General features: G+C 41.4%; 1 protein-coding gene and 1 long non-coding RNA gene across 2 annotated transcripts; one reads left to right on the top strand and one right to left on the bottom strand.

The window, feature by feature from the left end:
* Positions 1–7,673: 7,673 nt before the first annotated feature.
* Positions 7,674–9,571, bottom strand: LOC131646125 (uncharacterized). Its single transcript, XR_009297299.1, has 3 exons — positions 9,244–9,571; positions 8,022–8,114; positions 7,674–7,937 (listed from the first exon to the last, which is right to left on the bottom strand). It is a non-coding gene; the product is annotated as an uncharacterized LOC131646125 (long non-coding RNA).
* A 2,441-nt stretch (positions 9,572–12,012) lies between these two features.
* On the top strand, positions 12,013–13,821 carry LOC131648963 (uncharacterized). The gene is made up of 2 exons (XM_058918697.1): positions 12,013–13,168; positions 13,325–13,821. Exons 1-2 carry the CDS (start codon positions 12,013–12,015, stop codon positions 13,819–13,821), a joined length of 1,653 nt encoding a protein of 550 aa, XP_058774680.1.
* The last annotated feature ends 11,150 nt before the right edge of the window (positions 13,822–24,971 follow it).

The following is a 24,971-nucleotide window of genomic DNA, read 5'->3' as shown; positions in this document are numbered from 1 at the left end:
AAGGGCGTCCAAGTAAACAGGAGTAGGCTGGGTGAATTTCCATTACGTAAAAGATAGAATCAAAGATTTGAGAACCCACTCTGATTGGGAGATTCACTTTTCCGTATACCGTTCTGGTTGACCCGTCAAAGGCTCTTACCACAACATCACTTGGTTGTAACACAATTCCTTCGAAGTCAAGCTTTTCTAGTACTGTTTTCGGTAACACGTTCAGAGAAGAACCGTTATCTACTAGCACATGAGATAGAGTGGTGCCATTACATTCAATGGAGATATGTAAGGCTTTGTTGTGATTTTTTCCAGCAGGGGTTAGATCCACATCAGAGAAACCGAGACCATTGCTCACGGTTAGATTGGCAACACAATTCTCAAATTGGTCGACTGAGATCTCTTGAGGCACATGCGCAGCTTTCAGGAACTTCATCAGAGCTTTGGCATGAGCTTCTGAATATTTTAGCAGAGATAGCATTGAGATTTTTGAAGCAGTGTGCCCCAGTTGCTCAACAATATTGTAATCACTCTTGCAGATGATTTTCAATATTTCCTCCATTTCTTGCTTTGATGGATCCTCAGCAGTGATCTCCACCGGGGTTTGAATTTGTTCAACTTGTGGCTCTTTGCCTCGAGCGTTGACATTTTGATTAGGAACTGGGACTCGGACTGGACCAGCAGCAACATTTGGAGAAATTTCTGGTGAAAAGATTCTTCCACTTCTCGTGATCTTGCTGGTACCCACAATATTACCCACAGTTGGAGTAGTTAACTTTGCGGTCTCTTCAGTCGAGGTACCCTGCTTAACTCCATGAATGTAAACATTAGTGTCATATCCCCATGGGACAGCTTTGTCTGAGGAGTATGGAAATGGAGTTGGACTAGCAATGACTACTGATGCCACTTTGAGTGTAGCAGAAATTTTGAATGGAGCCTTGGCAGAGATTTTGAATGGTAAGCTGGAGATCACTGAGGCATCCTCTATTCTTATCCCGTTTGCAAAGACTTCGCACAGCACGTCCATAGAAGGGAGCCTCTCAAACATAATGATACGGCGATCCATCCATTTTTGAATTCCCATCCTCAGATTTTCACAACCATTGGGCAGGCAGGAGCAGTAAAAGCAGTCGGGGTCACACCCTGGGAAGTAACCAGCTCGGATTAGCTTTCCTTTGACTTCGCAGAGTGGAGTTGATAATTCGTTCACATCATAGATGTAAACAGTGTCCAGGATAGCGTTGACAGTTTTGTCATGCTTTGGCATAGGTGCTGTGATGACATTTGGAGTTTCTGGAGGATCGAACTCAATTTCACCAGCATCTATCATATCTTGTATTTTATTTTTCAGGGCCCAGCAGTGATCTGCGTCATGTCCTGGACAGTTTGAGTGATAGGCACATGTCGCATCAGGGCGATAATTCGGAGAGGAAGTGTTGACATTCCTTGGAGGACCTCTTAAGGTGATCAGATCTGCTTTTAGCAAGTGCTGCAATGCCTGAGAAATTGGCATGTTGATTTTGGTGAAATTTCTTCTTGGTGCATCTGGTCGATGCGTATATTTTGGCTGTTGATCTTTTTGAGGTGCAGATGCGGAGATCAGAACTGCCCCTACAGATTGATGCTGCTCACTTTTGCGACTTTTCTGAATTTGAGTTGCATTGACCTCATTTCTCCCACTGATGGGCCTTTTTGTAGTACCAGAGGTGGAACCTATTTGAATTTTTCCATTTTGAATGCCACTTTCGACACGTTCTCCGGTCAGTATCAGGTCAGTGAAACCTGATGATGAGCTTCCCAGCAAATGGCTATAGAAAGGGCCAGTTAAAGTGCCCATGAACATGTCAACTAGTTCGCGATCAGATAAGGGTGGTTGAACCCTTCCAGCCATATCTCTCCACTTTTGTGCATATCCTTTGAAACTTTCTTTTGGTCCCATAGACATGCCCCTTAGTTGAGTACGGGTTGGCGCAAGATCAGCATTGTATTGGTACTGTTTGTAAAAAGCAGCAGCTAATTCTTCCCAAGTATGAACCTTGGTATTTTCCAGCTGGTAGTACCACTCGAGTTGTGTACCCGACAGACTTTCTTGGAAGAAGTGAATCCACAATTTGTTATCCGTTGTATGAGGTTGTATCTTCCTCACATAGGATCTCAGATGTAGTTTCGGGCAAGAAACTCCATCATATTTTGCAAAGACAGGAACTTTGAATTTTGGAGGGATAACAACATCCGAGATGAGCCCCAGATCATTGAAATCTAAGCCAGGTATTTTTTGTATCTCCATAGCTTTCATACGGTCTTCCAGCTGTTGGTATTTTTCATCATCCGGTTCGTCCCCAGAATGATCATTTTCTTCATTTGAAGAGAGAGAGGGTTTAGCAGAACCCTGGTTGCTTTGATTGTCTTCTTGTTCATCATCACCGACTGTTTCAGGGATCGGTGGCTTTGTGAACTTTTTGACTGGAATTTTGATCTTTCTTCTCAGGTGACTCACACCTACAGATCCTTTGGGCTTCTTTTTCTTCTTGATTATCAGGGCTTTCAGTTCTTGCTGCCCCTTTGCCAGTTCCAGAATTGCCACTTGAACTTGGGCATTCTGTGCTTCGAGATTCTTGATGCTCATTTCGGATTCCATCTCTTCTGACTGAAATAAACAGCGAGAAGATGAGAAATCCGTCATGTGAACCTGTTATGCAATGTGTATGACTGGATGCCATGTGTATGCAATGTATGAAATGTATATGCAATGTATATGAATGCAATGTATGAAATGTATATGCAATGCATGAAGTGAAATGTGTGTGCAATGTTTCAAGGATCTTAGAGTTTAGATTTGTTAAAGAAGAAACAAACGTTAGTTAATCAATTTATTTCTTTTTTTTTTTTTTTTTTTTTTTTGCTTCTTTTTTCTTTGCCTCATTTGGGCTTACAAGACAGAAATAAAATAAATGATCCTTCAGGTCTCCCGTGGACGCTTTCTCTTTGCCCCCAGGAATGTGTTGATCTGCTGTTCTTCTTGAAGCTGTCCGGTGAGCTCCAATATCCTTCTCTCATAGTCCTGACAGTATGATTTGAAGGTGTCTCTTTCCTCTTTGAGTTGAACCCAAGATTTTTGCAACTCTTCTAGGTCAGTTGGCATGTCCGGGTGTAGAATAACTTGAGGTTCATATCCTTCGACCTCTGGTTCAATAGTCACAGGTAGAACAGCAGGATATGGCATAAGGAGTTTCTGAGCATGAGTGCGGACCCATCTGAGGTAGGGTTCCATAGGAATAGAATTCCATTGCCCCAGAGTTTTGCTTTCTATTCTATAGACACTGCCCCATGCATGTATGAACCTTCGTCGGTGTCTATGAGAATCATTCTCGTAATCAAACACAATGCCATGGATAATCATGTCATGAGGACCGTTGCTCCTTGCATATCCGAATTGGCGTAGAGCTAAAGAGGGATTGTAAGTGATGCCTCCTTTGATGCCAAGGAGTGGCACATTAGGGTACTCTCCACAATGATCAATGATAGTAATGTCTCTTTGAAAGAAGTTGTTCCACCGGATATCTGAATGAGACAAAGACATAATCCTGCGAGACCAATGCATTCTTTGTTCATTTCTCAACACTGATCGGGGAAGATGAAATGTAAACCACCTAGCCAGTAGTGGTATACAGCACATGAGAGTTCCTCGTTTCTTCATGGTACGAGTGTGTAGAGAATGTAGAATGTCTCCCAGCAATGTTGGTACCGGGTTACGGATTAGGAAAAGGTTGATGATGTGTACACTTATGAACTGGTCGGGATTTGGGAATAAAACCAACCCATAGATCAAAAGTGCCATAACTTCCTCAAAAGCTGGATAACTTTTGTTTTCTAGCAGTAGTCGAGCCTTTTCCAATAAGAACTTGGCAAGTAAACCCTTAACTCCACTCTTTGTTTCCCAATTGGACTCGATTTCTGATTTCCGCAGATGTAAAGCAGCAGCAATGACTTCAGGTTTTGGAATCCTTTCTAAACCAGTGAAAGGTAATTGATTTCGAACAGGCAATCCCATTAGTTCAGAGAATTCTTCCAAAGTGGGTACCAACTGGTAATCAGGAAAGGTAAAGCAATGATGTTCAGGGTCAAAGAACTGGAACAGGACCCGTATCATGTCTTCTTCAAATTTTGAGGTAACCAAATGGAGTAGGTGACCATGCCTTTCAGTGAATTGAACATTCCTGGGGAATTCTGACACTAAGTCTTTTAGTTCAGACGGTACCGTTGAGATGTTGATTCGGATGTAATCTTTGGTGGCGGGAGCCATTACCTGCAAAAACAAAGGTAAACTCTTTGATCCTTGAAGTGTTTGGTGCAAAAAATGATATGCTTATGATGCAAACATGTGGCACACAAAAACAAATCAAACAATAGCCTTAGGTTTAAAGGCTTGCATGGAGCTGATAGGTGATACCCTCCCCACTGAAGTTGAGTTGGTTAAAACCTGTCCTAGAATAGTATTCGGGTTCTATGATCCTTGGAAGTAACATCTCAATACGGCGCTCGAGCGGCCGATCAAAATATTCCTCGAGGATAACTAACTTCGATCAATTTCAAAGCTAGCCACTTAATAGGCCACAAGTCAAGTTCAACTAAAAAGGTTCTAAGACAAATTAGTGTTTAATGACATTTCGGAAGCCTAATATACTCCTTGATCGTTTTCAAGGGACATCAGTATAAACCAAAGTATCGCACTAACGATGACTACCAGATCAACCGTATCGGTACATGCCGTACAGTTTCCTTGGTCTATTGTCATATACTTAAGGTATCTCGAGATTCGGGTTAGAATCTTTCACACAAGCAAAATACCCAAGCAAGCCTTTGAAAAATAGAGCAATCAAGTCAATCAATTGAAAACATCGAAGTGATCTATTCTCTTAAGGTAACCCCTTTTGAAAACATTTTTTTTTGAAAGTATTCCCCAGCAGAGTCGCCAGTTCTGTGGACCTCCGATTTTTTTTAATTCCGGGCCATACCTCTGATCTGTAGAGATACGTGAACTGACTCTTTTTTGTCGCTTAATGCTTTCGCATTTTTTTGAAAATTCACAGAGTCGCCACCGACCTTTTATTTTATCCAATTAAGGAAAGGTTTATAAAAGAAACAGAAAAAGACCTTTAAGAAATTCTGGGTAAGGGGGTAGGTTATACAAAGGGAAGGTGTTAGCACCCTTTGTATCCATGGTTATCCATGGGCTCTTAAGTTTGCTTAGCTCACTTGTTTTTCGATCACTTTTCAATTGCTCTGAAATTGCTCATATGTGGTTTCAAATGCCTTTTGGATAAAAAAGGTATGGGCTTAGTCTTGGTCGTGGGAGGCCCATAGTAACATGGCAATGATGTTTGAATGCTGAAAACTTGGCCCCATTTGGAAAAAATACATTTTTGAGCAATGTTGATTTCATGCATTTTCCCAAAATTTAGCCAACTTCAACAAGGTGTAAATCCTTCAATTTTTGTCATATGAAGGAGATCTTGCACTTTTTGGAAACCTCAAAGAGTCCTCTAACCAATGCCTTTGGTCTCATGTAAAAATGATTTTTGAAGCTCCTTGTGTGTCCTTTTGAAAAAAGTGTCTTTTTGTTGACTTTGAAAATGACCTGTAATGTCTTTGATCATATTTTTCAAATGGTGAATCCAATGACCATGGGATCAATGGCATTTGAAAGATAATTGAATTTCCTTCAAAAAAAGCTTTGGTTTGAATTTTTTGGATGAAGGATGAGAGAGTTATGATCAGTCAAAGTTGAGTTGACTTTTCAGGCAAAAACCCTAATTTTGAATCTTAGGGTTTTGTTGATTTTTGATCTTTCCTTGATGAATTATGATCATCCAATGATCAAATGATGAATCCTTTGACAAAATATGGACTTTGACAAAAAATTTCATTTTTGACTGTCTGTTGACTTTTTTGGTCAAACGGGTCGTCTGTTGACTGTTTGAGCTGCTGACGGTGCGTCTGAATGAATTGAAGTTTGAAAATTTGTATGATGGTACTTTGAGATATATGGATGTGTATGAAATCCATTTGATCTCTCAAAAACTTGTTGCTCCTGTAAAAACAAGAAAAACCCTGATTAGGGACTGTTTGTGTAGGAGACAGTTAAGCGTACCTGATTTTTGTGCAGTGTTGAGTCTCTGCTAATCGCGTGATATTCAGAAGACTTCTAGAACAAAAATCTTGGAATTTTGAATTGTGAAAGATTGATTTGATTGATGGTACAAAACACTGAGAATTGTACTGCCAGCAGTTTGGCTGTCAACTGACTGTTCTGGTATTGAAACAGCAGTTAGAGTGAAAAATCAACAGTCAAAGTTAATTTTCTTTTTTGTTGTTTTTGCTTTTTGTTTTATGTGAAAAATGAAAGTTTATTTACATGACTTGTTAGAAAAACACAGACATAATAAATAACTAATTTGTACTGTATGCGAGCAAAATTACCGATAATAACCCTGAAAATCATTTAATGCACAGAAATAGGAATATTTGAAAGGCAGAAAACACACAAAATATTATCTTAGTAATTAAGCAATATTATGACAGATAGTACAACATTTAATACTGACAGTACAAATATCACATACTATATTGAACAGTACGACGAATAAACGGTACATTTAAGAAATAAGAAATACGGCAAATTTTAAGAATGACGATTAATGACCCATGCTATGAACAATAACATGTAGATGATTGGGAGTGCAACCATTGCAGGTCCACACTCTTCAGGACTATGCAGGCAGAAGAAAGTCATGATCACCGTAGCAATGGTGATGACTGTAAGAAACAGTGTCTCTATCCACTTTGCCATTCTTGTCAGGGAAGAAGAGAAAATAGATATGAGATAGGAATTTGAAAGATGAGTTGGAATTTGATGTGAGATTTTATGGAAGAAAATGAGAGGTATTTATAGAATGGAAAGAAGGAAAGAGACGTTGGGGAATGATGTGATTCCGTACAAAAGGAAAATTTGAGTGGAAGTAAGATTTGAAAGAAAGTGTATGATAGTGTTGGAAAAAGGAGAGATTTGATTATTGAAAAAGAGATTTGAAAAGATTTTTGCAAATAATGGAATATAGTACAAAAATTAGTGGGAAACAAAAGATAATAATAATCTACTTGTTACCAGTACAGTCTGAGTTTCCTGATTCTGCGCCTGCAAAAAGATTTAACTCTGTACCAATTGTGTCAGTACTATTTATCTGTAAATAAATAAATAGCATGTGTGAAGTAATAAACAGTATTTGGCGTTTGCGTAAGAATAAATTCAACTGCAAGCCAAATTACTGTATAAGAAAAATTCTAAAAACTAAGTATTTCATATGTCAGGATATTTGTTGAAATAAAAATCCATGATTATATGAGACCCTTAATTTTCAGATTGGAGTTTTCTTGAAAAATATGTGGGCAAATTTTGGGGTATAACACCAAGGCATGACATCATGTGTTGTTTCAAATTCAATACCAAACTCCAATTCAAAGTTATTATCATTACAACCTCATCACACAAAATCGTACACGAAAAATACATTACTGAAAATTCCATTCAATTATATCAAAACCATATCCATTACAAAAATCAAACTACAAAAATTATTACACAAAAATATTTTGGCTTTCTGTTCCTAATCTCTAGACATCACCATTTTCATTCTAAACCATGATTCTTTACAAGAGACCAAATGTTCACACAGTCACAAACACATCACAGTACAGCAAAACACATACATTCACAAGCCAATGGCAGCCCTGCGTACATGTCATCACTAAGGCTAAACCGAGCCATACAATACTACACAAACACTAAAACCTATTCTTCAAGACTTTTTGCCCCAATCTGTAAGTTCACCATCCTCCGAACATTAGGTTCCATTCGTTTGCGAGCTCTCCTTTTGCTCTCCAGCCAGAACCTACGACCACAAAGCCGTTCCACTCTTCATCGAAACATGACAGAAAATCAGAGATTGCAATATCAGTTCGAAACGGGTCCATACCATGAGTCATCCTCTTATGCATCACACATCTTCAGACTTCAAGCTTCAAGCCTTGTAGCTTTTAATGCTCAAAATTCATTCAAGATAAAGGCCCTGCATCAGAATATAAAAACAGGCATTATATCAGTTAAAGGGACACTCAGAAAAAGAAGAGAAAAAAACCAAAGTTCATATTCATAACAGCCTACACTAGCAACTTGTAACCACATTCAGTTTACACCATCCTAAAGCCCTGTACCAGTTCAGAAAATGAGAAGGAAACTACTCAAAATAGATACTACATCATTCAGCTCATCAGTTCAAATCACATACACTTGCTGCCGCCATATTTCATTAAGAGGGAACCTGTTGCGAAAAGATCGTACCAAGACATACACAATACATTAACCTTTTCTCTAAATTAACAGTCCTAACCTAACTATCAAACCACTCCAACTAACTCTAACAGAAAACCAAAACTAACTTCACTATAACAGAATCCATACCTGTGATAATTAACCCTCAACTGTCAAAAAACCAATTCAGTTACAAACTAACCACTTCATAACTAACCTAACAGTTTCACTTCCCAACTCTCTATAACAGTTTCATAACCACCTTTTAACAGATTGTAACCGAATCAAAAATAGAAATAATAAACTCTCTAAACAGCTCTAACCGACTAAATCCTCACCCTCAATCTCCTAACTGATTCTCTCTGATCCAATGGCTAACAATCCCTCACTCCCTAACTGAATCTCAGAACCTCAATCTCTATATAACAGGATCATCACCCTAAAAGCTGAGGTTCACGCCATTTTTCACCTTCATTCTCCATCCAATTCTCATCTCCATCATCTTCCTTTTCAACTTCTTCACCCCTCCATCTTCAACCTCTCTCTCAATCTTCTCTGCAACTCTCCAACCTTCATCTTCTATCTCCTTCCATCCCCTCCAAATCCCAACCTCTTTCTACCATACGCTCACACTTCGGAAGCCGTTGGTGTTTCTCGTTGAAACTCCAATCGGTTGAGCTTCAGCCACTCCCTCAACTCACATGCTCTCACGTAGCAAACAACTATCTCTGCACTCAACAACTCATTAGCGACAACAACTCGCTCTCTCACGAATTCTCAATCAGAAGCTCATAAAGAATCGAGAAAAAGCAAAAGAAGAAGGAAGATATAGCAGAAGAGGAATACACAGCGCAATAAACGAAAGAGAGAGGATAAGACTTATTTACCTGAGTTCGCGATGGTCGGGAATCTCCGCCACCGCACCGGAAGCTCAGGTCGACGTGACAGGTTCCGTTTAAGCATTCCTTAACTCCCGTATGTCTGTCTATAATTCTATCAGTACTCTGTATGCTTCAATTCCATGTAATTGCGTTTGAATGATGAAGCCCCAATTCTTAGGGTTTCCGATTTCCTTCTTCGATCCCGTTGAGTGAGGGAGATTAGTTGAAATCCAGGTTCATACTCGCGTTTAGGATTAGAGATAAAGTAGGATTCGAGTTTAAGTTTTGATGTTTGAAAAAGTTAGGGATGGTGGTTTACGGTGGCGCTTCGTCGCCGGAAATCGTACGAGGGAGAGAAGGTTAGGTTGAAAGGAAGCTGAAGGGTCACAAAGTGATATCCTAGTTCAAAACGCTGCGCTTTGTTAATCAGTTTTTTTTAGCTAATTGGGTCAAAATATGAATGAATCTTGGGCCGTGAATTATGCATCTACGCCCCCTAAGCCCAATCACACTCCCTTCCATTTTGGCTGAACAGTAAACAACCACAAATAATCTTTGGGCCACGAATTTCTGATACGCCCCCTGAAGGCCCATCACACCGGTTTTTTTTGCAAGCAAATCTGAACAAAAAAACAACTCTACTGGGCCAGTCCCTTTGGGCCCAGCGCCAATTGCTCTTCACACCATCAATTTCAGTATTCACCCCCCTGTTTCCTTTTATTTTTCATTAACAATTTAGATGTTAATTAGTTTTTTTGATTATTTCTTTTAGATGATAAAAATACTAATTTTTCTACTATCATTTTTTTTAGACTTTAATCCAATTTTTTGACATATAAAAATAATAATCACAAATATATTAGTTTTAGGCTATTTGTTTTTTAGTCTTCTACTTGATTCATTTTCTTTCATAAAAATCAACATAAAAATAATAGTACTTTTAATTCACTTTTGTGCTATATTTTGACTTGTTCTATCTCATGCTCTTGTACTATTTTCAAATACTCCACTTAGCGCTTTATTTATCATGCTTCTTTTAAATCCTAACCTTAGGTAGAAACCATGATAATATTAGGTAGAAATTCCCATTCATATTAGGCTAGTTTACTTAGGCTAGTTTCTTTTCCTTTTCAACCTAAAACATCTAATAAATGCTTGATTAAAATCCCTTTAAAAAATACAAAGAAAATACTTAAAACACTAATAATCAAAGTGAAAATTCTTAAAAAGGGAATGGAAGCTTGAACATCCCTTGCTTAAGGGAATGTTCGAGTGCTTGGATCTCCCTTGCTTAAGGGTCCCATTCAGGCGTAAGTTCCCAACTTCTAAAAAACACAAACCAAAGAGTAACTCGAGTTTCCCTTGCTTAAGGGATTTCCTCGAAACGCTCAAAGTCTCTCTCATCTCTTTCTCTTAAGGGCATCGTTATCTCCGCTCCATTGCATCCTAGGCTGTCCCCTTATGCAAGAGCGCGAGCGTTAACTCCGCCCAACTAAAAAACACAAAAACAAACAAAAACTATGGAGCCGAACTACGGCGCTCTGATTCCTGAAAAGGATACGTAGGCATCAAGTCGCGAGGCTTGAACGAGCACAATTGTAAATATTTCCTTCTTTTCCCCGTATTTTCTTTTGCATTCATTCGCATGTAGACATAGACATAGATACACCCATTAGATAGAAACAAACATAGGTGGATACCATCGAGTACGATGGGCGCGAGGGGTGCTAATACCTTCCCCTTGCGTAACCGACTCCCGTACCTTGATTCTCTGGTCGCAAGACCCTATTCCTTCCTTTTCCAGGTTGTCTGATATTCCTTTCCCTTATGGGATAAATATATTGGTGGCGACTCTGTTCATTGTTTCGCGAGCGTGCGACAGCTGGCGACTCTGCTGGGGATGTTGCTAGACCTATTGCGGGTCCATTCTTAGCGAGTCGATCCTAGCCTGCGTTTGTTTGTTTCTTTTATTGGGTGTTTCTTTGTTTATTTTTATGTCTATACCTTGTATATATGTTTGCATGCTTATTCTTTGCCTGCATATCATGTTTATTTCTGTTTGCACATCATGCATATGGATTATACTTTGTGTTCCCTGGGGTCTTCTGTTCTGTTTTGCAGGTGGGGGGTTTTTGAGGTAAAAGGCCCACTACCCAGGCCAAGTGACACATAGGATTAGCATGGATGCTCATGTTGACTCCCGTAGCGCTTGCTATGGCTGAGATTAACATGGGGTACCACAACTGGGCGAGGTTCTTTCATGGAACACTGTGTCTGGCACGCTTGTTGCCTCAAACACTTTGTACCCCATGGGAACTGTAGACCCTGGTGACCATTAGGGACCACCTGTCCGTGTCTAGAATTCATACCTGTGAGTTTGGGGTGGGACAGGATACTAGCCTTCATCATACCTTGATTTCCATTTTGCAATCTGAAGCCGAAATTTTGAACCTGCTACATTCAGTGTTACCCAGTTATTCAGAGCTGCGAGGGACATTCAGTCTCTCACTGCATCACACACATGACACATCATGTTATTGCATCCACCTCACTTCATTCGTGGAGAATCCTAAAGTCTATTTCCAAAATAGTGACGAAATGTACACTTTTTGCAAAAAAAGAAAAGAAAAGAAAAGAGAAAAGAAAAAGAAAAGAAAAAGAAAAGAAATAATGAAAAGACCTTAGGATTCTCCCAATGAAATGCATTCCACCATATCATTTGACACGCATGTTCATTTATTTTCAGGAAAATTTGGCTTTGTCTCCGACCAACACATGGCTCCACCATTGAAGACTGGTAGTCGCAACATTTCCTATACGTTTCCAAATCCGAATCTGGATTCTCTTGAGTGTTTAGCAAAAAAGATCACGCCGGATGAGTCAACCAAGTTCCGCGAGAAATATGGGTATATTCTGAGTCTTCTCAAGATGCCGTTCACCAAGTACGAGCAAGAGGGAGTTCATACCTTGCTTCAGTTCTATAATCCTTCCCTCCGTTGCTTCACGTTCCCCAACTATCTTTTGGTTCCCACACTGGAGGAATATTCTCTTTTCCTCGGTGTTCCGATCAAGAAGGGAGAAGTTCCATACTATGGCACCATGGAGGCTCCCACTTCCATTGAAATCTCCAAGGCTCTTTATTTGAGCAAGTCGGTTGTCGATGCAAATCTCTCCAAGAAAGGAGGTTGTCATGGTTTTCGCATGGAGTTTCTGGTTAAAAGAGGGTGTGATGCTGCTGAAGCAAAAAAATGGGACACTTTTAGGGCTATCTTGGCCCTGAGTATCTATGGTATCATGATGTTTTCAAACGTGCCTGACTTTGTGGATATGAGTGCCATTCACATATTCATTCTGCAGAATCCTGTTCCTACACTTCTGGGGGATGTTTATCACTCAATCCATCACAAGAATAGTCAGAAGAGAGGTTTGGTCAGATGTTGTGCTCCGTTGCTATACCGTTGGTTCAGATCACATTTGCCTGAGCGTGGAGCTTTCGTTGATAGTAGGCACACATCTAAATGGGCTGAAAGGATTATGGGGCTTAGGGCCAAGGACATTGTCTGGTATAATAGATCTTTGGATAACATGGAAGTTGTTATGAGTTGTGGAAAGTTCAACAATGTACCTCTCATGGGTATCAGAGGTGGGATCAATTATAATCCCGTCTTGGCTAGGAGAACTTATGGATATGCTTTTATCAATCCTCCTGAGCAAACTGAGATTGCTGAGAACATTTTCTATCATGCGGCCACCAACATCGGACAAATGGCAGAAGCTGTGCAAGCCTGGAAGAGTATTTGTTGGAGAGATAAGAAGCATTTTGGACAGAGAGACAATGCAACTTATGGAGACTATACTGAGTGGGTCAAGACAGTGGCCAATACCCAAGGGATGCCTTTCCCTCCTAAGGATCCTTTGTACCCCCCTGCTGGTGAACAACCCAACATTGTCTCCATGCCTCGTTATAATCAAACTGTTGAGCAGAATCGGAAATTGACTGAACAAATGGAAACAATGCAAGTTAAGATGAATACTGATAGGCAAGAGAAGCTTTCTGCTCTTCATAAGTTGAAAATGAGAGAAATAGAGCTTGAAGAATTGTATGCTAGAGGAAGTACTTCTCAGAAAAGGCCAAGGGTGACTATAGACCCTAAATTTACGGAAACTCAAGAGAAGAAGATAAAGGAACATTACGAGGCTCAGTTGGCAGATTTGACTAAAAGACTCCAGATTCAGACTGAAAATGCCAATTCAGAGAAATCTCGTCGCAAGAAAGTAGACAAACTCTTGTTGGATCGCCAGAATACCATAGAGAAATGTTATGAAGAGATCCGAAAGCTGAAGGGCCAGATAAGAGAAAAAGACCAGAGTAATGCCCAAGTTCAAGAGGAAGCTAGGTATTGGGAGGTGAAGAATCGTCACATGGAAACAATGCATTTCAGAAAAGACCTGCTGATTCAAGAGATCATTAAGAGGCCCACCCGTGTTGAGACCAAGAAGCTCTTTGAAGAAATGAAGACTTGGAGTGATAAGAACATCGGAGAGAGCCCCCTCCGTCATGTGAATATGGAGGACCCTGCTTAATGCTGATTTTGTTGTAGAATCACCACCAGACCTGTTGGATGGGATTCCTGATTTTATTTCTGTATTGTTGGCTCATGGGAGCAGAATATTTTGTACTTCAAGAACTTGGTTGCAGAATTAATCAATTATGTTTGCTTATCTTGGTTGTGCTTATCTTGGTTATACTTCATTATTTCTTCCATTATCTGGTGTTGTTGGTTTGAGGCAAAGCCAAAAAGTCTTGAAAATAATAAAACATGCACACATGCACACATGCACCCATGCGCTCATATCATATTGCATTTACAGGTTTTTTATCGGATTCTAATTGGGGTCCCTTCCAACAACAGATTTCTTTTCCGACGACGAAGCTGACTTTCTTACATCCTTACCGCACCAGAAACAACGAGAAGAGAATCATGGACCAATTTGAACAGAATCAAGCTGCCCTTCATAGGGATATGGATGTTATGGGGGAAAGAATGACCCAACTTATGGAGACTCTCCATGTCGTTGTCCAAGGACAGGAAGAGCTCAGAAAGAGCGTTGCTGGGTTGATCAAAGATACTCCTACCAATTCTGTTGATGGAGGGGTGAAAACTAAGGAGACTCCTATCAATGAGACACTTAAAGTAGTGGACGACCACCATGAGGTTATTGATCTTGAACATGATCTTACTGCTGAGTTGACTGAGACTGCTAAGATGTACCAAGCTCTTGAAGAACGTCTTAAGGCTGTTGAGGTTGCCAAAACTTCGAGTTTCGACACTGCTGCTATGTGCTTGGTACCGGGGATTGTTATTCCCCCGAAGTTCAAGGTGCCAGATTTTGATAAGTACAAGGGAGTTACCTGCCCAGAGACTCACATTCGCTCCTACTGCCGTAAGATGGCCGCTCATGCTGAGAATGAACCACTATTGATGCATTTCTTTCAGGACAGTCTCACTCGAGCCCCGTTGGAGTGGTATATGAAACTTGAGAGGTCTAATGTCAGTACTTGGGGAGAACTTGTTGATGCCTTCTTAAAACAATACCACTACAATACTGCTATGGCTCTTAGCCGTGCACAGCTGCAAAATATGTCACAGAAATCTGAAGAGTCCTTTAAGGAGTACGCTCAGAGGTGGCGTGAGCTTGCTGCCCGTGTCCAACCTCCTCTATTGGACTGTGAATTGATTGATCTGTTTATGGGAACTCTGAAGGGGCCGTATCTTCAGCACATGGTTAGTAATACTTCTCCTTCCTTTTCGGATGTGGTTATCATCGGTGAGAGGGTTGAGAACTGTGTCAAAGCTGGTACCATTCAAGGTGTTACTAGTCCTAGCACCTCAAGTGGTAATGGTAAGAAACCGTATTCTGGGTTTGTGAAGAAGAAGGAAGGTGAGACTAGCACCGCTTCTGTTGACCAAGGTCGGGCTCCTGCATATTCTGCTGTTCCACCCCCTTATTATCCGATGCCTTATGCGATTCCTGGTCCATATGTCCCTCAAGCGTATGCTGCTGCTCTCCCACAACCATGGATGGCACCCCAACAGCCTTTCGTACCACAACAACAAGCTGCTGCTCCTCAGAATCGTCAACAGAACCCTAGACCTCAAGGTCAAAGGGGCCCACAAAGAACAAGATTCCAAGATAGGCGTATCGATCCGGTTCCGATGTCATATGCCCAACTCCTCCCTCAGTTGCTTGCTGGTCAATTGGTACAACTCCGTGAACTTGGACCTCCACCTAGTCCTCTCCCTCCTGGTTATGATGTTAATGCTCGATGTGAATTCCATTCAGGGGCTCCGGGCCACACTATTGAGAAGTGTAGAGCATTCAAGTTGAAAGTTCAGGATCTTCTTGATGACAAGCTTATCTCATTCGCTCCTACTGGTCCCAATGTGCAGAATAACCCTATGCCTCCGCATGCTGGTGCGACCAATGCTATTGAGTTGTGTGATGATCAGACCCTGGTAAATGATGTTAATGAGGTTAAGATGCCGCTAGCAGTTGTCAGAGAACATCTTATGCAACAAAAGGTTTTGTGTGAGCTACATGACTACTGTTTGCAATGTTCTTCTAATCCGGAGGAATGTGCTAGATTAAGAGAGGAAATCCAAAAGCTGATGGATGAAGGCGTTCTTAGGGTGGAGAGGGTTGTTCCTGGTGAAGATGTGGCCACTTTAGAGATCCCTTACTATCCTGCTGAAGTATCAAAGACTCAGGACACTTCTTTGGTCATTCATACTCCGAGTACTCCTTTGGTTATTCAAGCTCCGAGAACTCCGTTGGTCATTCAGGTTCCAGACGCCTCTTTGGCCCTTTCAACCTCATCTCTCGTTCCCTTTTCTGTGAGCAATTCCAAGGCTGTTCCTTGGAGTTATAATGCTGTGTATATCCGAGGGAAGAAATATGATTGTCCTCCAGTGGGTAATTCGAGCATCACTAATATAACTGGCACTAGTGGCATTACCCGTAGTGGTCGGATCTTTGCTGCCCCTCCTCCGCCTCCTAAAGAGACCAATAAAGAGGCTAGTGCACAAGCGAAAGGAAAGCAAGTTGCTGTTGATCCTCCTGTAACACGTAATGCACAAGATGCCGAGCAACTCTTGAAAATCATTAAGAAGAGTGATTACAAAGTGATTGATCAACTTGATCAGACTCAAGCCAAGATCTCCATCTTGTCTCTCTTGGTGCATTCTGAAGCTCATCGTGATGCTCTGATGAAAGTTCTGGCTTCCGCTCACGTGACTCAAGACATTACCGTGCCTCAGTTTGAAGGGGTTGTGACCAACATTGCTGCTGGTAATTGTTTGGGTTTTTCTGATGATGAACTTCCACCTGAGGGTAGAGCACACAACAAAGCGTTGCATATCTCCGTCAAGTGTCTGGATGCTGTGTTGTCTCGAGTTCTGATTGATACAGGTTCTTCTCTTAATGTGATGCCCAAGACCACTTTGTTTAAGCTGAGTATGGATGGGATTATGATGAGACCATGCACTATGAGTGTCAGAGCGTTTGATGGTTCTAGAAGGTCCGTAGAAGGGGAAATTGATCTGCCTGTCTTGATTGGCCCTCACATGTTCTATATTGCCTTCTATGTTATGGATATACGTCCTTCATACACTTGCCTCTTGGGTCGTCCTTGGATCCATGCCGCTGGGGCTGTGACATCTACCCTCCATCAGTGTTTGAAATTTGTTGTGAATGACAAGATTGTTGTGATCACTAGTGAAGAGGATTTGATAGTCAATAATCTGGCATCATACCGTTATGTTGAAGTGGAGGGAGAGATACAAGAGACACCTTTTCAAGCCTTAGAGATTGTGTCGGTTGATAAACTCCCCGTGGTTGAGAATAAGAAGGAACTCGGAGCACCCCTCTCGTCTTTAAATGATGCTAAGGCCTTCTTGGAAGCTGGTACTCCCTATAGTCCCTGGGGCAAGCTGATTGATGTTCATGAGAAGCGAGACAAGTATGGCCTTGGGTATCAACCATCTTCTTCTACTCAGCTCAGCATAACTCCTGGAAAGAAGGAGATCCCCCCATTTCTCAAGTGTTCGTCAGTGCAAGCACCAGTTCTAGAAGTCAGGTTCTCGCCGTGGATGATGATGATGAAGAAGATCTCTCCAGATTCATTTGCCACGTTGCGCCTGGACAGAAGCTCAACAATTGGACTATCTCGGACATTCCCAGAGTCACTTTTATGGAGATGTAATTTTCTTGTTTCGATAAGTCATATGCTTCGCCCTAAGCATTTTGACCACCTGTATAAAGAAGGGCCCCCATGTTGTTTCAATTTGTTTAATATTGAATGAAAATCATATCTTCGCATGCAATTACTGTTCCATTTCTTTCATTTTGTTTTTACTTTAAAAACTTTTTCAAAAATGGCAAAGCTTTCCTTTTTTCCTTTTTTATGTGTTGCATTCTAAGGCATAAATCATCCATCGTGCAGATCTGGCTCGAATTCCATCAAAAATGATAATGTTACAGTTCCACGTCCTGATATCCTTGAGAATCCAATTGACCAAGCTGATGAGGATAGTGGGAAAGATTGTGAAATCCCTGAGGAATTGGCAAGACTTTTGAGACAAGAGGAGAAATCCATTCAGCCGCACCAGGAAGCCATAGAAATCATCAACCTCGGTACAGAAGAAGCAAAGAGAGAGGTCAAGATAGGTGCCGCTTTGCAAAGTGATGTGAAGAGAAGGTTGATCGAGTTGCTCCGAGAATATGTTGATATCTTCGCCTGGTCATATGAAGACATGCCTGGACTAGACACGGATATAGTTATGCACAGGCTACCGCTCAAACCAGAATGTCCACCTGTAAAGCAAAAACCACGAAGAACCCGACCTGATATGGCTTTGAAAATCAAGGAGGAAGTTGAAAAACAGTTGAAGGCTGGTTTCCTATCTGTATGTGAATATCCTCCTTGGATTGCAAACATCGTACCTGTTCCTAAGAAAGACGGAAAGGTACGCATGTGTGTTGACTACCGAGATTTGAATAGGGCAAGTCCAAAGGATGATTTCCCTCTACCTCATATTGATGTGCTAGTCGACAACACTGCTCAGTATTCGGTGTTCTCCTTCATGGATGGTTTTTCTGGCTATAATCAAATAAAGATGGCTCCCGAAGATATGACCAAGACTACCTTTACTACTCCATGGGGTACGTATTGTTATAAAGTGATGCCTTTTGGTCTTAAGAATGCTGGTGCGACGTATCAACGAGCAATGGTGACTCTCTTCCATGACATGATCCATAAAGAGATTGAGGTGTACGTCGATGATATGATTGCAAAATCCCAAACTGAGGAGGAACACTTGGTATATCTTGAGAAATTGTTTGCTCGTTTGCGAAAATTCAAGTTGAGGCTTAATCCAAATAAGTGTACTTTTGGGGTACGATCTGGAAAGTTACTTGGATTCATCGTGAGCCAACGAGGGATTGAGGTCGACCCTGATAAAGTAAGAGCCATACAGAACATGCCAGCACCGAAGAATGAAAAAGAAGTCCGGGGGTTCCTTGGGAGATTGAATTACATAGCCAGGTTCATTTCTCATCTCACTGACACCTGTGAACCCATCTTTAAGTTGCTGCGCAAGAATCAAGATATCCGTTGGGATGATCATTGTCAAGAAGCCTTCGAAAGGATCAAACAGTATCTCCAAGAGCCACCAATCCTCATGCCTCCGGTTCCGGGAAGACCGCTTCTTATGTACTTAACTGTGCTTGAAGGATCTATGGGATGTGTGCTGGGCCAGCATGACGAGTCTGGTCGAAAAGAGTGCGCCATTTATTACCTGAGCAAAAAGTTTACCGATTGTGAATCCCGTTACTCACTACTCGAGAAAACTTGCTGTGCTTTGGTATGGGCTGCTCGCCGACTGAGGCAGTACATGCTGACTCACACCACTCTATTGATCTCCAAAATGGACCCGATAAAGTACATCTTTGAAAAACCGGCCCTTACAGGAAGATTAGCCCGGTGGCAAATGCTTTTATCAGAATACGACATCCAGTATGTCACACAGAAGGCAATCAAAGGAAGTGTCCTTGCAGATCATCTTGCTCATCAGCCATTAGAAGAGTATCAGTCAATGAAGTTTGACTTTCCTGATGAAGATATCATGAAACTGGATGATAATGAAGGACCCGAACCAGGAGAGCGATAGACTCTCACGTTCGATGGTGCATCAAATGCTATGGGCCATGGTATTGGGGCAGTTTTGACTTCTCCTCGTCAAACTCATATCCCTTTCACAGCTAGAATATGCTTTAATTGCACAAACAATGTCGCAGAGTACGAAGCTTGCATAATGGGCCTCGAAGCAGCCATTGATATGAGGATCAAGATCCTTGAGGTTTACGGGGATTCTGCGTTGGTCATACATCAAGTAAGAGGTGATTGGGAGACGCGACACCCCAACTTAGTTCCTTACAAGGACTATATCTTGGAGTTGTTGCCCGCTTTCGAGGAAATCACTTTCGATCATATCCCACGAGAGGAGAATCAATTGGCAGATGCTTTGGCTACTTTGGCAGCTATGTTCAGAGTTAGCTCCCCTAAAGAAGTGCCAGATATAAGGATCCTCCATTACAAAGAGCCTGCCCATGTATTCCCTGCTCATTGTCTTACTACTGAAGGGGTGTATGATGAAAAGCCATGGTATTACGACATCAAGAGGTATGTTGAGAAGCAAGAGTATCCCGAAGATGCTACGATTGGTGATAAGCGAACGCTTCGAAGGTTAGCATCCAAATTCTTCTTGTCAGGAGACGTCCTGTACAAAAGAAACTATGATTCGGTTTTGCTCAGATGCGTGGATAGACACGAAGCAGAATTGATCATGTGGGAAATTCATGAAGGATCTTTTGGAACTCATTCCAGTGGGCACTCTATGGCCAAAAAGATCTTGCGAGCGGGATATTACTGGATGACAATTGAAAGTGATTGTTATGTATACGTGAAGAAGTGCCACAAATGCCAAGTGTATGTTGATAGAATTCATGTTCCTCCAACTCCTTTGAACGTTCTGACATCGCCTTGGCCCTTTGCTATGTGGGGCATAGACATGATTGGACGGATAGAGCCACAAGCTTCAAATGGGCACAGATTTATTCTTGTTGCTATCGACTACTTCACCAAATGGGTTGAAGCTGCGTCTTACAAGAACGTAACCAAGCAAGTCGTCACTCGCTTTATCAAGAAAGAAATCATATGCCGATATGGGGTTCCAAACAAGATCATCACTGATAACGGGTCCAATCTTAATAACAAGATGATGGCAGAGTTGTGTGAAGAGTTCAAGATTGAACATCACAATTCATCACCCTATCGGCCAAAGATGAATGGCGCAGTCGAAGCTGCTAACAAGAATATAAAGAAGATCGTCCAGAAGATGGTTAGAACGTATAAAGACTGGCATGAAATGTTACCGTTTGCTTTGCATGGCTATAGAACTTCGGTTCGTACTTCAACTGGGGCAACCCCCTTTTCTCTTGTCTATGGCATGGAGGCCGTACTTCCTGTAGAAGTGGAAATTCCTTCGTTGAGGGTCTTGATGGACGCCAAACTTGATGAAACAGAATGGGTTCAAACGAGGCTTGACCATCTTAATCTGATTGAGGAGAAACGCTTATCTGCTATCTGCCATGGCCAGTTGTACCAAAAGAGGATCAAGAAAGCGTATGACAAGAAGATTCAGCCTCGAGAGTTCCACACAGGTGACCTGGTCGTAAGGAAGATCTTGCCAATTCACACTGATCCAAGGGGCAAATGGACTCCCAACTATGAGGGACCATACATTGTGAAGAAAGCATTTTCAGGTGGTGCTTTAATCCTGACAAAGATGGATGGGGAAGACGTTCCGCTTCCAGTCAATTCAGACTCAGTCAAAAAATACTACGCATAAAAGACCCGCTAGGTCGACGTACCTAGGCAAAAATAAGGGCATCCCGGCAAACCAAAAGGGTTTGGGCAAAAATTAGGGATAAAACAAAAAAAAAAAGAAAAAAAAAGAGAATAACCCGCTAAGTTGAAAACCCGAAAGGGCGACTTAGGCAAAAAAGGAGTATCCCGCTGGATTGAAAACCCGAAAGGGCGGTCCAGGCAAAAGTTAGGGATCTAAAGCGAGAGGCTGCAGTCTGAATATCTTTCACAAAGACCACTATACGCCCTTGGCAGAACGGACAGATCAATCCAACCATTACCCTTCTGAAGCAAAGCATTGAGAGGATCGAGGGTATGGGAACTGTAGCAATGTCAGTTTTGATGGAAATTCGAGCATTTCTCTTTGCCATTTTGCTTTTTGAATTTTATTTTCCTTTCGCAACTACCTCATTTAGGAGTTGCTTCCTTGTACAGAAGCCTATTCATAGGCGTTCCATCAATAAAATGATCTTTTGATAAAAAGTGTTCTTTCCTGCTTTTCATTTTTTCGCATGCGAGGTGTGATTTAATTCGTTATTAAACATTGCATTGAAAGCATGGGGAATAATAATCACAAAATCAAAACGAAACATGATGTTACATAAACATAAAAGTGCTCTAAGGGGCACCATTTGCATCCAAACGTTGTTTTTTGTGCAGGTTGCAGGTTCTAGCCGTCATTTTGGCTTATGACATGCCACAAAGGTCGTCATCATCCCGCGTGAAAGTTCAAGCGTGTAACTCATCAGTACTGGTAGGCACGGGGCACCTAAAGAGATCCATGTCCCTCCTCCATATGGCAGACAAAGAAGGGTCCCTTAAAACTCACGTTTCCCCAAGCAGTATGGGATGTAAGGAAAGTCGAGCAAAGTCACTTCCTCCCCAACAGAGTCATGTTCTAATCCTCCACACAGTTGCCAATAATCTTTGGCATTATGAAGTTTCCAACGCCCACCCATAACGGCGTCTCAAGATCACAAGCAACGGACCCCAATGATCCTACTATTCTGTTCCACCAAGGGCCTTTATTTGGCACTCTTTGCATATATAATCCATTGCATATAGCATTGCATCCTCAAAAGCGTAGCATATCCATTACAATGGATCATTACGCCATAAAAACTCAGACATGCATACGGAATAATAGCCAGATAATAGGAGCCAATGTTGAATCGGAACAATGACCCATCCTCTCAAAGTTGTTACCTGTACAAACTTTGCCTGATATCTGCTATCATACTACAAACACTTTTAAGCTGTGGTGCCGATACAAGGTGTCCTCAATTCCTGACAAATGTCAGACACGAAGTCTTTCTGTTTTCCTCCTTCTGATGCCGAGGCGATGTTGAGTCGTAGGTCGCACGAGATCTATCCCCTTTTCGTCCTGAAGGTCGTACGAGATCTTCTCCGATGTCGAGTCGTAGATCGTACGAAATCTATATCTTCCTGTTTTCGAAGGTCGCACGAGGTCTTCTCCCAATGATAGGTCATAAGGTCGCACGAGATCTTTTCCTTACCTCTCCTGTTGTCGAGTCGATGTTGAGTCATAGGTCGCACGAGATCTCTTTTCCTTCCAGTCTTGAAGATCGTACGAGGTCTTCTCCCGATGTTGAGTCGTAGATCGCACGAGGTCTATTTCCTTTCTGTCCTGACGATCGTACGAGATCCTCTCCTGATGTCGAGTCGATGTTGAGTCGTAGATCGCACAAGGTCTATTTCCTTTCTGTCCTGAAGATCGTACGAGATCCTCTCCTGATGTCGAGTCGATGTTGAGTCGTAGATCGCACGAGGTCTATTTCCTTTCTGTCCTGAAGATCGTACGAGATCCTCTCCTGATGTCGAGTCGATGTTGAGTCGTAGATCGCACGAGGTCTATTCTGTCCTGAAGATCGTACGAGATCCTCTCCCGATGTCGAGTCGTAGATCGTACGAGATCTATATCTTTCGGTTTTCGAAGGTCGCACGAGGTCTTCTCCCCATGATAGGTCATAAGGTCGCACGAGACCTTTTCCTTACCTCTCCTGTTGTCTCATGATGTTGAGTCGTAGATCGCACGAGGTCTATTTCCTTTCTGCCCCGAAGATCACACGAGATCCTCTCCCGTTGTCGAGTCAATGTTGAGTCGTAGATCGCACGAGATCTATTTCCTTTCAGTCTTTGTTTCATACAACCATTGTCTTTGAAAACCTTGTATTGGCATCGTTACCACGTTACAAGCTATCACCATTCAACCATTACTCACCATAAACTTTTCCACCAGAAAAAAAAAATCTCTTTCCCCAGCAGATATCAAAACCAAAAGAAAAAATAAGGATAACTCTTACACCATCTTCTCTTTAGGACAAATTTTAGGTACTTTGATATTTAATCTTCTTCTACCTCGAATGTTCGAAAGGCTAACGCCAATCTCACCTTCAGGTTTAAGACGATTAAATAGGGGCAGCTGTCATACCCCAAATTTGTCCTACCCTTAATTTTTAACTGACTTAAGCATCGCGTTCATCTGCATACCTCCATTAGGGCATTAACATGACCTCGCATTCATGCATTAAATAAACATACACAAAGCATGGGATCATTTGTCATGGACTAGGGTTTATTTCCCTAGTTATTTGAATCGAGACTCTTTAATTAGGGTTTCGGGCTCGTGCACACTTCATCAAGTCTTTTGTTACAATGGTCATACAATATTTCAAGACTTTGACTCTCTCGGGGAGATTGCTTCTATTACAAGTGTTTGGTTTGATTTTAAAGGGTCGAAGAATAAATGGATTGAGTTTCTTAATGTGCTTGTTTGGAAAGGAAATATAGTCATACAATTGAGTCCCTTGACTTAAGCCTTAAAGATTTCTATCTCAAGCACAAGTGTGGTCACTGATACATTGATGAAGAGAGACATGTGGAGATTATATGCGAAATTGCCAATTCTTAGTCAAAGTCGGTCATGTGTGGTCGACTTTTTGGATAAAGAACATAGTAAACTACCTTGAGTTGTCATCTCATGGATGTTATGAGATTCAATATTCAAATTCAAAAGAGGAAAAGGAAAAGAAGACTTTGAAATTCAAATTATTGCAAAAAGGAGCAAACTGCATTGTTGAACCCAAAGCCAAGGCATGACATCATGTGTTGTTTCAAATTCAATACCAAACTCCAATTCAAAGTTATTATCATTACAACCTCATCACACAAAATCGTACACGAAAAATACATTACTGAAAATTCCATTCAATTATATCAAAACCATATCCATTACAAAAATCAAACTACAAAAATTATTACACAAAAATATTTTGGCTTTCTGTTCCTAATCTCTAGACATCACCACTTTCATTCTAAACCATGATTCTTTACAAGAGACCAAATGTTCACACAGTCACAAACATATCACAGTACAGCAAAACACATACATTCACAAGCCAATGGCAGCCCTGCGTACATGTCATCACTAAGGCTAAACCGAGCCATACAATACTACACAAACACTAAAACCTATTCTTCAAGACTTTTTGCCCCAATCTGTAAGTTCACCATCCTCCGAACATTAGGTTCCATTCGTTTGCGAGCTCTCCTTTTGCTCTCCAGCCAGAACCTACGACCACAGAGCCGTTCCACTCTTCATCGAAACATGACAGAAAATCAGAGATTGCAATATCAGTTCGAAACGGGTCCATACCATGAGTTATCCTCTTATGCATCACACATCTTCAGACTTCAAGCTTCAAGCCTTGTAGCTTTTAATGCTCAA

Source organism: Vicia villosa, linkage group LG2 (assembly GCF_029867415.1).
Source record: "Vicia villosa cultivar HV-30 ecotype Madison, WI linkage group LG2, Vvil1.0, whole genome shotgun sequence".
NCBI classification, from domain to species: domain Eukaryota; kingdom Viridiplantae; phylum Streptophyta; class Magnoliopsida; order Fabales; family Fabaceae; genus Vicia; species Vicia villosa.
This window is presented reverse-complemented; position numbering and strand designations above follow the sequence as displayed.

Coding starts and splice junctions, on each gene's coding strand:
- LOC131648963 (XM_058918697.1), top strand. CDS start 12,013: ATGGCTCCACCATTGAAGACTGGTAGTCGCAACATTTCCTATACGTTT. Junction 13,169..13,324: donor TCCTTTGTACCCCCCTGCTG/GTGAACAACCCA, acceptor TGAGAGAAATAG/AGCTTGAAGAATTGTATGCT.